At 39.7% G+C, this 15,363-nt stretch overlaps 1 protein-coding gene across 1 annotated transcript; it reads right to left on the reverse strand.

Moving 5' to 3' along the window:
- Nucleotides 1-1,513: 1,513 nt before the first annotated feature.
- Nucleotides 1,514-15,114, reverse strand: LOC116263682 (brassinosteroid LRR receptor kinase BRL3-like). The gene is made up of 2 exons (XM_031643415.1): nt 14,749-15,114; nt 1,514-1,720 (listed from the first exon to the last, which is right to left on the reverse strand). Exons 1-2 carry the CDS (start codon nt 15,112-15,114, stop codon nt 1,514-1,516), a joined length of 573 nt encoding a protein of 190 aa, XP_031499275.1.
- Between the last annotated feature and the right edge of the window lie 249 nt (nt 15,115-15,363).

The raw sequence follows: 15,363 nt of genomic DNA on the forward strand, positions 1-15,363 counted from the left end.
CAGTAAGGGTTCTTCACATTCCGTTGACGTGTTTTATTAGCAACGATCGCCCCTGCTCGCCATCGCCATGGACTGCTTGCTCTTCGTTGCTCCCATTAATCATCGAGGTCTTCTGGTTGCCTTTCACCATGTTCCCTAGAATAGCAGGTACCTGTTCATCTCATCGTCTGTGCAATAGCAGGTGGGTGAGGTGCCTGCCCCAAAAGTAGGGAATGCCGTCGCCTTCAAAGGAGGAAAATCAAGCCCTTCACTACTGCAGCTCATTCCTTTCATCAGCTTTTTCTGCATTGTCTGAATAATGGAGTCCTTTGCCTCAAGCGAAACCCTCTCTCTCTCTCTCTCTCTCTCTAAATCAGAGAAAACAAGGTTTCTGAAACCCTCTCTCCCTCAAATGAGGGAGGGTCTCAAAAACCCAATGATCTCTGCTCAAGCAAGGGTTTCAGTCGAGTGAGGGGTTCAGCCAAACCTGTGGTTGTCAAGATAGCGGGAGTCACCGGGCAGGGAGAGACCAGAGAGGCAATTTCCCCGGACTTCTTCACACGGATGATAAAAGACATCGTATTCCTTGGCGCATAGGGCACAAACCTGTGGAACTTCCGCTTTGGGTAGAATCCCCGTGCTTTCAGCCTGTTCTGAGTCTGCAATTACGAAGCCTCGGCGGGTTGTAACCGACAACACCCTGTTGTTGTGCTGATGGAACACCCTCGCTCCCCTTCCGCCGTATATCCATCTTCTTTGACTTCCAGCCTGGACGGCCAGACTGTGGATACCCACCAGCCATGCTTGTCCCACTGCTACCTCTACCGTGCCACCCTCCATAGGTTCGATTCATCATCTGGCCCTTATCGTTCATCCTTCAGCTTCAAGAGCCAAAGCGAACACAGCAAAACAGAATTCCTCATCCTCGAACTCATCCCCAACACAAACCAACCGAATCCGTTACCTGAATCCCTCAATGTACGATCCCCAATCTCAAAAAGAAAACGACGTGCTGGCTGAAAGTGGAATCTATCAAACCCTCTTCTTTGAACTACACTTCCCTAACGCTCTGTTTGGTTGGAGGGAAAGGGAGGGAAAGGAAGGGAGGGGAAGGGAAGGGAAGGGAAAGGAATGGAATGGAAAGGAAAAGAAAGAGGTGATTAAAAAGCTTGTTTGGATATGAATGAAAGGAAAGGTTAAACGTTTGTTTAGACTACATAAAGGAAAGGAAAGGATATAAATTATAATACTTTACAATAATACCCCAATCAAGATGTTTAAAAAATTAAGAACGCGATGAGCATTTCTCAAGTAGGCGTTAGGCATGATCAAACCGAGAATACCTCCAAACCTGCTCAATTGGTACTCAAACAGGAGACTGTTGCAGGCGACCGATCCTTTTCCAAGCATGATAAAATCAAGGTATGTGTGGGTGAAGAAGAAAACCGTGCAGCTTCCTCAAGAATAGCTAATCATCGCTGTGAGACAGAGAGATTGATAGAGATGATGTAGCTGTTTATGAATCCATTCCCACTCATGGATTCCAATCAACTGTGGTGGCAGAAAGCTTGTGAACTTTAATGGGGAGGCCTTCGGGGAATTCGACGAAGGGGAAGGCGATGGGGTGATCCTGCTCGAAGGGCTCCCATTGGAAGTTGAGCACCATGTGGTGGAGGATGATCGCCATCTCTAGCTTCACCATCATCTTCACGCCATTTTTTCTTCCTTCCCCCACCTGCTGCTGCTCCATATAAAAATCAGGTGACAGAGAAGAAAAAGGGCCATCGGGCCGTCCCTGCTGCTGAAATAGGGGCACCACCTGCCTCCATCGCCTTGAAGAAGAGAGACAGGACGGGGAGGAGGTCCGGTCTCCGTCGCCACAAAAAAAAAAAGAAAAAATGAAAACAAAGAAGAAGAAGAAGAGGATGGGGCGGGGAGGAGGTCCGGTCTCCGTCGCCACAAAAAAAAAAAAAAACGAAAACAAAGAAGAAGAAGAAGAGGATGGGGAAGAGGCCTCAAAGAAGAAGAAGAAGAAGAAAAGAATGTACCTTCAGAAAGTGAGTGTTTAGAAAGGAGGAGGAGGTCCCATGGGGATAGCAGCCTGTTTCTCGCACAGCAGGGGAGGAGGCCTCGGCTTTTCCTCCTCCTTTTTTTTGTTGAAGAAAAAAACATTGAAGGGGTATTGTGGACAGTCAACACTTTTGCTACCTTCTCCCTTTCCTTTCCTTCCCAATCCGTCTGATTTGAGAGGGATTGCATTTACACTACACAATCCCTCCCTTTCCTTTCCCTCCCCTCCCAACCAAACACACTTTGCCCCTTTCCCTCCTTTCTAATTAGCCAACCAAACAGAGGAGGGATTGCACAATCCCTCCCTGTCCTTCCATTTCCCTCCAACCAAACAGGCTGTAAGAAACCTGCAAGAAAAGTCCTACGGAAAACGATAATCGAAAACCTTACCTAACTATGAGAGAGAGAAAGAGAGTTGTGGACAAATCTAGGGTTTTGTGAATGGATCCCGAGCCCTGCAAGTTCGATTCCGATGAAATCAACCCGCTGGTGAGATCAGTAACGGTAGAAACTAGGGCTCACAGAACTAGCAAGAGAGAGAAAGGGGAAAGATGGAATAAGGAAGAAGAAAAGACAAGAGCGGGGACGATGTCGTCAGACCTAGCCATCAGCATCCAGGGAGCCCGACAATTTTTTGCATTTAAAAAAATTAAATACGACAAAAAACGTGAAACGAAGGTTTGCTTCTTTCTCTCTTGCATGGATAAATTTAGCTTATTACAGTGGAATCGGCTAAAGGTTATGAAATTGAACCAGGCATGTACTTGGATTTGAATTCTGATTCGAATACGAATGAGAAAAATTCATACCCAAAATTTTCATCCCAAATCAGATTTCAAAGTCTAAATCCAGTCCGAATCTGATTTTTATATAAGTCTGTATCTAAAACAGAATTTTGAACCCAATCCAAATGATTTTCAAAATGTAAAGCACTGAATGTAATTGGTTATTTAAAACTAAATTTGACCTAAATCTGAATTTGAATCTGATTAGATATTTATGTATATCTAAATCTTAATCCGATTGAATGACATTTTTTAAATATGAAAGTAGTCTAATTCCTAATTAAATATTATTTTTTCCTCATATGTTTTTTTTTAAGGGACGGTTTGGGTGGATATCTGATGTAAGTTGGAAGACAAAAATGCCTTGAAAATTAATAGAAAAAAAAGTTACCCTTCACTTGGTATGAATTTAGTAATCAAGCCCTCGAATACACAAAAGCAAGAGGTGTCATTGGTAGTGCACGACAAAGCCAGTACTGGGCTGACAGGGAGACCTGAATTTGGGAGTTTAGACTTTAGAGGTCATGTCATTGATATTGCTAGTAGAAAGCGATAACAGCATTTCATTCATTTTGTTGGCCAATTCATTGCCAAATGTCTTTACCAAATAAAAAGCTCATCCAAAGTTTCGTCGACCATCTGAGACAGTGTAGTGGACTTATGATCCATTAGAGTGCCGAATTTCCTAGCCAATCTATTGTCTCCCTCAAGCCTAAATTGTACTATCACCCCTGCTTCAATTTGACACCCTAACACTCAAAATAAACATAGCTGACATTGTCATTGTGCATATATAAAAACAATAGCAAAGTTAAAATAATTATTCAAACATCATAGTGCTTAAGGCAGTCACTTTTTCCATTTAAGTGTTAAAAAAACAGCAAAATCCACCAAAAATAAAAGATACAATTTGTACAACCAAAAGCCTCATTCAGTGGGTTGCACATATGAACATGAGCATGTAGATAGACATTTATACGCATTGATAGAACAAGAAAAAAGACAGAATGTAGGTAGCTTGCGAGCTTTAGACACCTAGTAGTTGAGTGAATAAACTATAATAAATGCAGAAAAGTTCATCTAACTTAAAGAAGGTCCAAACTTTGACAAGTTATGATATTTGGTAATCCATATACAAGAATTTTGAAAGTGGAATGGAAGGAGGAAGGGTTTCGAAAAGGGTGGACCTTCTCGGGTTTCTGATAATCGATCTCTCCCCGGTAAATCCTTGACGACAAGATTGTGGGTGGAAATCTATGGTTCTCATCATCAAGATTCAGAAGTGGATGTTGAGGAACTCTCAATTCAGATGATAAATGGAACACCAATAATCAAGATCTCTTCAAGGGTTTCGGAAAAGACGAAGCAACCCTTTCGTTGGACTATGATTGGCTGTTTTATTGGAGACTTACAGAAGAAGAGCAATGTATATGCTTGCATTGCTAATGACCTGAGAAATCCCAACTTTAGATAAAAATATATCCTATTGATTAATCTATATGCTTGCATTCACTATTGATTGATTTAGTGAATTGAAATCACAAGTTTGTATGAAAATGAATGAGATTCAAGTAATTCATTAAGTAATTCATACAAACTTGTGATTTCAATTCACTCAATCAATCAATATGGATGTGACAACAAGTTAAGCACAATTAATTAATAATGCATGATCAAATGAATCACTTAAATCTTACTCGCATTGATACGAACTTGTGATTTAAATCCTTTAAATCGTTCACTATAAATGTGACAAGTTCAACTCATTGGACTAACTAGAAGGCATAAAAGTAATGCATTGATCCAATTTGTCTTCTATGAACTTGTGATTATGATCATTGAAATCTTTCATTATAGATATAATAACAAGCGAAACACATTAGGTTAACTATAGGGCAAAAGATGAATCACTCGAATGTCATTTATTTTCTTACAAAGTTGTGATTTCAATACACCAATTCATTAAATATGGATGTAATAACAAGTTAAGCACATTCAATTAAGTATGCATAATCAAATGAATAACTTAAACACCACTCGTATTGTTACAAACTTGTCATTTCAATCACTTAGATCATTCACTATAGGTGTAACTATAAGCTAATGTATAGATCTCATTTATATCCATATAAACTTCTGATTTTAATCATTTAAATCATTCATTAAAGATGTAACAATGAGTGAAATACATTAGATAAGCTATAACATATTAAATGAATTGTTTGAATCTAATTTATTTTCATACAAACTTATGATTTCAATCCACTAAATCATTCAATACAGATGTAACAACAAGTTAAGCACATTTAATTATAAATGCATGATCAAATGAATCACTTAAATCATTAATATTGACACAAACTTGTGATTTCAATTCTTTAGATCGTTCAATATAAATGTAATATTAAGTTCAACTTATTGGACTAACTGCAAGGATCAAAGTAATGCGATCCCATTTATATCCGTATGAACTTGTGATTTCAATCATTTAAATTATTCATTATAAATGTAATAACAAGTGAAACACATTAGGTTAACTATAAAACACCAAATTAATCACCCGAATCTCATTCATTTTCATACAAACTTGTGATTTGAATCTACTAAATCATTTAATATAGACATAACAACAAGTTAAACACATTCAATTAAGTTGTGTGATCATATGAATCACTTAAGTCTCACTTGTGTTGGTACGAACTTGTGATTTCAATCCTTTAGATCATTCACTATAGAAGTAACAACAAGTTCAACTCTTTGGATTAACTACAAGGGACCAAAGTGACGCATAGATCCCATTTGTATCCATATCAACTTGTGATCTAAATCATTTAAATCATTCATTATAGATATAATAACAAGAAAAACACATTAGATTAGCTATAGGGGACCAATTAAATGACCTGAATCTCATTCATTTCCATATGAACTTGTGATTCCAAACTACTAAATCAATGAATATGTATGTAACAACAAGTTAAGCACATTCATAAAAGTGATCAAATGAATCACATAAATTCCACTCATATTGATACGAACTTGTGATTTCAATCTCTTAGATCGTTCACCGTAGATGTAACAACTAGTTCAACTCATTGGACTACCTACAAAGGATCAAAGTAATCCATAGATACCATTTATGTCATATAAACTTGTGATTTCAATAATTTAAATCATTCATTACAGACATAATAACAAGTGAAATACATTAGATAAACTATAACATATTAAATGAATTACTTGAATCTAATTTATTTTCATACAAACTTTGATTTCATTCCACTAAATCATTTCAATCCTTTAGATCGTTCACTATAGATGTAACAACAAATTCAACTCATCGGACTGACTACATTTGTTCAAAGTAATGCATAGATTCCATTTGTATCCATATGAACTTGTGATTTCAATTATTTAAATCATTCATTATAAATGTAATAACAAGTGAAGTACACTATATTAAGTATAAGGGACCAATTTAATGACTTGACTCTCATTCATTTTCAAACAAACTTCTTATTTCAAACCACTAAGTCATTCTATACGTATGTAACAACAAGCTAAGCACATTCAATTAAATATAAGTGATCAAATATATGTAATAACAAGTGAAAATGAATCACTTAATCTCTCAATTAAATACAAGTGATCAAATATATGTAATAACAAGTGAAACACAATAGGTTACCTATAAGACACCAAATGAATCACTCAAATCTCTTTAATTTTAATACAAACTTGTGATTTGATCTACTAAATCATTTAATATAGACGTAACAACAAGTTAAGCACATTCAATTAAGTATGCTTGATCAAATGAATCACTTAAATCCCACTCGTATTGATACGAACTTGTGATTTCAATTCATTAGATCGTTCACTATAGATGTAACAACAAGTTCAACTTATTTAACTAACTTTAAGCGATCAAACTAATGAATAGATTCATTTATATCCATGTAAACTTGTGAGTTTCAATCATTTAAATCATTCATCATAGATGTAATAACAAGTGAAACACATTAGATTGACTATAAGGGATCAAATGAATTACTTGAATCCCATTCATTTTCATACAAACTTGTTATTTCAATTCACTAAATCGATCAATATGGATGTAACAACAAGTTAAGCACATTCAATTAAGAACTAGATCTAGATTTGTCATGAATTATCATCCCAGATTGAGGTAGGGCTTGGCTTGGAAGTTTAGATTTAAATTCAGATGAGTTCGAAAATATAGTGAATAACCAAATTAGAGAGTAATTGGATCAGAACTGCGATAAATTGAAGTATTTAGACCCAGAATTGTCGAAAATAATTGTGAAAATGCTAGATATATACGAAACTTGAAAATTTTGGGGTAATTACAAGGTTCTGCCAATTTATTTTGGATCCTATGGAATATCAATGGGGATCTGTCAATAGAATGTTAGGATTCTTCAAAGCTACATTCACTATGGTCTAATCTTCAAAGTTCAAACCATCCAAGAACAAAGAAGTTCATATACATGGCGATGCGAACGGAGCTGAATGCCCAAATGATCGATCGATGGTCAACATTTATGCAGCCTTCTTGCGACCAAATCTTGTTGCAGAAAGTTCAAAAAAACAGCAAGTTGTTTCTCAATGTAGCATAGAGGCCGATCGAATGTCATGCAGTGGCCAACATAGCAGAAGATGCAACGTGGTAGCATATTTATAGTTGAACTTGGAATAAGAACAAAAAAACATAGCAGCCATTCCAACTTTTTCATAATAGAAGGCAGCACATTAAAGTGGATGTTCATTTTGTTAAGGACAAAGTTGCTCAAGGCACTATTGTTGTGAGACGAACATCATCCAAAGAACAGATTGCAGATGGGCTTACAAAAACCATTAAGCTCTCATGACTATCATGTTAATCAAAGCAAGGTTAACATAGGAGCATCTAGGGGCTTATCCAAAAATTTTTCATGAGGGGGGTCTGAATTAAAGTTTCTAAATTTTAACTGGGACCAAAATACCATTTTCCAAAATTTTTATATAGAACAAGTGAATTTTTTTAAATTTACATATAATTTTGGTTTTTTCAAAAAAATTGAAGTAGGGCAATGGCCCACGCAGGCCCCCCTTGTCCCTGCCGCTAGGAGCATCCATATGGGTCCAGCACCTAAGGGTTTGGTACCTTTTTCTTAGACAAAAATACCAAACTCGCTGCCCCAATGACTGCCATTTGAGAGAGAAAGTTGTGTGCGCAGTGCGCACGTTACATGGTAAACGATGGATGGACATTTTGGTCATTTGTTAAAAAAAGAAATGTGAACTATAGTCTTTTTACTTTTTTCATTTCCATTTTTGTCTTTACGAAAGTTTTTTTCAGTGTGAATTAAGGGTATTTTAGTCATCATCAACCAAACTTGCACATGAAAATTTGTGCACCAGTATGGCGCATATAACCAGTCAGCTATTTGATGCTTTCCTTCTCAGTTTAGATGGTATTATTTGTTCACTGCATGAAGTATTGTAGCATTTCTTGGACAATCCATGGCATGATGTATCTTCTTCTGTGACATACGGGATACTCAATTACTCCATAGCAGGACGCCACCACAGTATTATGGATGCTTGATGATTTGAGCCAACTCTGGTTCACTCTTGACGTCTCTTAGTTAAACTCGGATCGAGCTCAACTCATCTAATAAATGAGTCGTGTCTGGGTTAAAGTTAAGTAAATGAGTAGAGCTCAAGCTTGGCAAGCTCCATTTACATAAACTTGAGTAAGATCAAGACCAATAAGATAAGGTGTAAAAGATAATTTGCAATATCATCACGACAATAAACAGCAACATCGGATTCCCCCTTGCTAGCAAGTTCCAACTCTCAAATTCTAATCTGGCCGTTCCTACTCATGTTCAAATTGAATTTTCTTTTCTTCTTTTTTAAATATTGTCCGGCTAAGCTCCAGCCCAATTTTTGCCTGAGTTTAGTATCTGCAGTTTGAGTTCGAGCTAGTCCACTCAATGCTTGTCTTGAGTGTTCGAGCCAAGTTCGATCTTGGCTTTTGAGACAAGAACAAATTAGAGCTGGCTCACCTTGGCTCGAACCTGCCATTCTTGGCAGTGCCTTTGTTTTGAAAGGAAAAAAGTTGGTAAAAGTGACTTGTTTAAAGCGTCTTCAAGTTCGAATCTAATTAATGTTTAAAGACCACTAACAAACAGGGTCACGAGTGGAAGTTGCTTGGTTCCGAGGGTTTGTGCGAGCTTTACAATTTAAAAAATTAAGATTCTCTTCTTTTTAAACGTGGTGTACTTATATGGAAGAAGGTGTACTTGGATATAATTTTTTAACTTTTATGAAGTGTATTTATGTGCTTGTAATGTGTTTGTCTCCAGTTTATATTTGCGCTCAAAATTTGACTGTACAGCATCATTTAGAATATATAATTAAGTACTTAGCCTTAGAGTCAGTGTTTCTACAATCTGTTTTAAAATCTTTATTTTGGTCGTGACTTTTTTTCTGGTCGAATTATAGTAATTACTTTTCATACTTAATTTAGATTATTAAGCTTACAAATAGGACTCATGATTTCAAAATTTATTGCACAATTTAATATGGCACCACTTCTTCTAGTTCAAAAATGCAGTTAGTATTTTTGTATGTGCCAATTGTAGCTGTGCATGATTAAATTTAGACTAGGAGAAGGGTGAGCTTGAGGGGCTGTTCGGTAAAAGTAACACCAAGTTGTTGTTTCACTAACTTGCCCAATTGTTGCATGAATATACTCCATTTTTTCAAGCAGATTTATGGGATAATAACAATGTATCATTGTTGAGTCCTAAAAAACAGAATCCAAAACATGTCAGGGATTTTAGTAGTTGAAGGGACAGCTTGGCTTCCAACCTAGAACTTGCACTAACGATTTGGAAGTAGTGTTGACACGAGTCGAGCCGAGCCGAGCCCAAGTTTGGCCAGCTAGAGCTCGGCTTGACTCTTGGTTTGGTCAGCTTGAGGTCGGCTCAAACTCGAGTCGAGCTTTGCAATGGTAGCTCGAGCGTGACTCGACCAATTGTATTTGAGCTCGAGATTGACTCGACCGGCTTGTTTAACTCGATTAATTGCTTGTTCTAGTCTTCCATATGCTTCATGGAAAAGGGTGACATTGCTTCATGTATGAAATATGGAAGAAGACAGTAGTAGCAGAAGGTTGCTAAGGAAAAGGAACAATCATAAGTTACAAAAATCTAAAAAAAGAAAAAAAACAACCTTCCGCCTGAAGACCTAGAATTGGTTTCAGTCTCAAAAACACCTGGAGGTTTGGGTAAGAACCCTCGCTAAGAGCAAGGGGTTGAGAGAATACAGACCTTTTTGCTCAAGCGAGGGTTTGAGGGAGGACAAGCTCACTCGAAGAGGTTAGAGAGAAAACAGACATTCGGTGGGTTTCAGAAACCCTTCCTCGTTTTGCTTGAATGACCAGTCGCTTCTCCTCACTTTCTTCCTGAGCCATTCTGGTTTTCTTTTCCTGGTGGCTAGGTCTGATGACATTGTCCCTGCTCTTTTCTTTTCTTCTTCCTTATTCCATCTTTCCCCTTTCTCTCTCTTGCTGGTTCTGTGAGCCTTAGTTTCTACCGTTACTGATCTCACCAGCGGGTTGATTTAATCGGAAACGGAACTTCGCAGGGCTCGGGGTCCTTTCTCGAAACCCTAGATTTTTCCACAACTGTCTCTCTCTCTTTCTCATAGTTAGGTAAGGTTTTCGATTATCGTTTCCGTAGGACTTTTCTTGCAGGTTTCTTACAGCCTGTTTGGTTGGAGGGAAGGGAAGGAAAGGGAGGGATTGAGCAATCCCTCCTCTGTTTGGTTGGCTAATTAGAAAGGAGCGAAAGGGAGGGAAAGGGGAAAAGTGTGTTTGGTTGGGAAGGGAGGGAAAGGAAAGGGAAGGAAAGGGAGCGACAGTGTAGTGTAAATGCAATCCCTCTCAAATCGGACGGATTGGGAAGGAAAGGAAAGGAGAAGGTAGCAAAAGTGTTGACTGCCCACAATACCCCTTCAATGTTTTTTTCTTCAACAAAAAAAAGGAGGAGGAAGAGCCGAGGCCTCCTCCCCTACAGAGTGAGAAACAGGCCGCTCGTCCCTACCGGACCTCCTCCTCCTTTCTAAACACCCATTTTCTGATGGTACGTTCTTTTCTTCTTCTTCTTCTTCTTTGAGGCCTCCTCCCCGGCCTCTTCTTCTTCTTCTTCTTTGTTTTCATTATTTATTTATTTTTTTGTGGCGACGGAGACCGGACCTCCTCCCCATCCTGTCTCTCTTCTTCATGGCGATGGAGGCAGGTGGTCGCTGCCAAGAGGGCGGTCACCAGCTGCCCCTATTTCAGCAGCAGGGAGGGCCCGGTGGCCCTTTTTCTTCTCTGTCACCTGATTTTCATAAGGAGCATCAGCAGGTGGGGGAAGGAAGAAGCAATGGCATGAAGATGATGGTGAAGCTGGAGATGGCGATCATCCTCCACCACATGGTGCTCAACTTCCAATGGATGCCCTTTGAGCAGGGTCACCCCATCGCCTTCCCCTTTGTCGAATTCCCCAAAGGCCTCCCCATTAGAGTCCACAAGCTTCCTGCCACCACAGTCGATTCGAATCCATGAGTGGGAATGGATTCATAAACAGCTACATCGTCTCTATCAATCTCTCCATCTCAGAGCGATGATTAGCTCTTCTTGAGAAAGCTGCACGGTTTCCTTTTTCACCCACACATACCTTGATTTTATCGCACTTGGAAAAGGATCGGTCGCCTCCAACGGTCTCTTGTTTGAGTACCAATTGAGCTAGTTTGGGAGGTATTCTCGGTTTTATCTTGCCTAATGCCTACTCGAGAAACGCATCGCATTCTTAATTTTTTAAACATCTTGATTGGGGTATTATTGTAAAGAATTATAAATTATATCCTTTCCTTTCCTCTTTGTAGTCTATACAAATGTGATTTTAACCATTCCTTTCATTATTATCCAAACAAGCTTTTTAATCACCTCTTTCCTTTCCTTTCCATTCCATTCCTTTCCCTACCCTTTCTCTTCCCTTCCCTTCCCTCCCTTCCTTTCCCTCCCTTTCCCTCCAACCAAACATTGCGTTAGGGAAGTTATTTCAGAGAAGAGGGTTTTGATAGATTCTGATTTCAGCGCAGCACGTCGTTTCGTTTTGAGACTGGGGATCATACATTGAGGGATTCAGGTAACGGATTTGGTTGGTCTGTGTTGGGGAGGAGTTCGGCGACGGGGAATTCTGTTTTTCTGTGTTCGCTTTGGCTCTTGAAGCTGAAGGATGAACGATAAGGGCCAGATGATGAATCGAACCTATGGAGGGTGGCACGGCGGAGGTAGCAGTGGGACGAGCATGGCTGGTAGGTATCCACAGTCTGGCCGTGCAGGCTGGAAGTCGAAGAAGATGGATATGCGGTGGAAAGGGAGCGAGGGTGCTCCAGCAGCACAACAACAGGGTGTTGTCGGTTACAACCCGCCGAGGCTTCAGTAATTGCAGACTCAGAACAGTCAGATAGCACGGTGATTCTACCCAAAGTGGAAGTTCCACAGGTTTGCACCTAATTGCCTCTCTGGTCTCTCCCTGCCCGGTGACTCATGCTATCTTGGCAACCACAGGTTTGGCTGAACCCCTCACTCGACTGAAACCCTTGCTCGAGCAGAGATCATTGGGTTTTTGAGACCCTCCCTCATTTTAGGGAGAGAGGGTTTCAGAAACCTTGTTTTCTTGAGGCAAAGGACTCCATCATTCAGAGAATGCAGAAAATACTGATGAAAGGAATTTGCTGCAGTAGTGAAGGGCTCGATTTTCCTCCTTTGAAGGCGATGGCATTCGCTACTTTTGGGGCAGGCACCTCGCCCACCTGCTATTGCAGAGATGATGAGATGAACAGGTCCCTGCTATTCTAGGGAACACGGCGAACGGCAACCAGACAACCTCGATGGTGACTGGGTACAATGAAGAGCAAGCAGTCCATGGAGATGGCGAGCAGGGGGGGATCGTTGCTAATAAAACACGTCAATGGAAAATGAAGAACGCTTACTGAGCAGAGGCCTTAGCTGCAGCGAACTGAGCAAATGACGATGGAAATATGGCATCGGAGGATGGAAGAGGAAGATCGTAAAGAGAGAAAAAAAATGAAAAATGACAAATCAATGAGGAAATGTAAAACGATAAATATCGGTTTCTCGTGCTAACGAGCCGAGTTGGATAAGCGAGCTTAAACAAACTCGAACTTGGCTCGATAACATAAGCTGAATGACCAACTAAAGCCCGGCTCATTGAGTAGAAAAGCTAGCTCGAACACGAGTTTGAGCCGAGCTTTAACAAGCCGAGTTCAAGTTGCTTGGATTGTTCACCCTTATTTGGAAGGATATAGAACCTTGAATTATTGTTACAAGAATCTGCCTCAATTTTTTGGTAGATTCATGGGATGCTTATAAAGCGTCCCTACTGCCAAATAACCCCTAAAAGTTCCTTTAATTCATGTATCTCAACTTTTTAACCCAATCATGTAAATGACTAATTTCTCTATGACTTCACATTTTCTTGACTTTTTTTTGTAGTTTAGAGGCATAACTTAGTTTGACCAACATATTCATGTTGATACATCCCCATTTCTAGAAGCAACTGATCATGTATCAAAATCATTCCAAGAAACGTGCTTAAGAAAGAAAACACAACTAGAAAATTCTACCAGGCATAAATCCCAGCTTAATTCCCCATTTAATTATTTTCAAGAAATTGTAGCTTCCTTTAGGTCGACAAGATGTATAATCTCGAATTAATACAAAACAAAGTGATGCATAGACTCAAAGAAATTAGATGCACCACAAATGATAAATATCAAACATTTGAGCGTGATTAGAAAGTGGAAGTATCAAGATTAATCTTGCTTGCCTTTTGAAATTGTATATAGGCAAGGGTCGAACCAGAGTTGAAATACAATTTTACATATTTTTTTATATTGGTTATTTCAAAAAATTTAAAATTTACATATAAATTTTGGTTTTTTTAGATTTTCTAAACAAGAACACATAATAGAAAGTATTTTGATCAACACGTCAGATGGGCATTGCAAGCATTATTGTTAGGCATATCGTTCGTATCGAAGTGAAACAGTCCGAGATCCAAGATCCACAATAAGCAAAACAAAGGGGACGAAGGGGATTAGTTCGGTGGTGCCTCTGTACCCACTCTTTGCAGAGAGTGTGTTCCAACTCCACATATGGTTCCACGGGCCTAGAGGTGTCGTGTTTGACTACAATTCCCTTTTTCTTTGTTTGTTCGTACTGACAAAACCATTCACGCAACTCGGAGAGTTGTCCCATGAGCAACAAAAAAAACAGTGGTGAACCGCCCTTTCCAATTCAAACAACCCTCTTTCGGTATTCAACGTGGATCGGTGTACCGAATCGGTCACAAACAGCATAAAACGGAGTCTATCAAGTACAGAACTCCTTAGACGGACGGTACTGATTCCACGTAGCTCAGAACATCCTTTTATTATCAAGATAAGTCCAGGAAACCATCCCCTGCTCTAAATTGAACAGACCCATTGAACGAGCTAGATCTCTCTATTGGCCTCTATAATATGCAATCTCTCTCTCTCTCTCTCTCTATCATTCTATATATACATATATCAAAACATATAATCAAAAGAAGCAAACACAGAATCTCAAATTGTGTCGAATTACTCAACTGAAGATGAAAAGTGAAAACACACTCCTCTTGTTTACTCAAAACGCGAAAAATGTACACTTTCTTCATGTTCTTTACGCAAGACAAAAAGATAATAAGAAAAAACTGTGGAAAAGGACACTAGTGTCATAACGTGAGGAGGTTAGCAGGCAGCAGGGCCAGAGCCACGCCGTACCAAGACTCGACCCGCTCGAGCTCACCACTGAGCCATCACGGGCCAACGACTGGGCGACGTTGTCAGAGATGCAGCCATTGACGTCCAACCTGACCAAGCCGGTGCCGACAATCTCTGAGCCGAGACACAGGCCGTTGTTTCCGGTGAGCTTGAGCTTGGGGCCCAACCGCTCCACCACCTCCTTCCGGAATGGCACCTGCCCCCTGAGCCGATCGTAGTTGAGGTCGAGGTTGTGAATCAAGGGAAGCCCACCGATTCCAGATGGTATGGCCCCGGTGAGCCCGTTGTGGTTTAGGGACAGGTAGGTCAGGTTGCACAGGCGAGCCATGGAAGCTGGGATAGTGCCGATGAGCCAAGTGTAGGCCAAATCGAGGCTGACCAACCCCACCATATGGGTCCAAGCCCTTTAGCTCCCGTGGTGATGCTGGAATCTCAATAGATATGTTGTTGAAGCTCAAATCGAGCTTAGTCGCCTTCGAGAGTTGGCTGAGCTCCGATGGAGTCAAAAGAAATTGAATAGAGGGGCACTTGTTTAAACAAACTCAAATCTGATGGATATATATATATATATGTGTGTGTGTGTGTGTATATATATATAAAGCAATAAATATTTCAGATTTCACACCAGCCACAATGTGGC

The sequence above is a fragment of the Nymphaea colorata genome, chromosome 11, assembly GCF_008831285.2.
Source record: "Nymphaea colorata isolate Beijing-Zhang1983 chromosome 11, ASM883128v2, whole genome shotgun sequence".
NCBI lineage: Eukaryota > Viridiplantae > Streptophyta > Magnoliopsida > Nymphaeales > Nymphaeaceae > Nymphaea > Nymphaea colorata.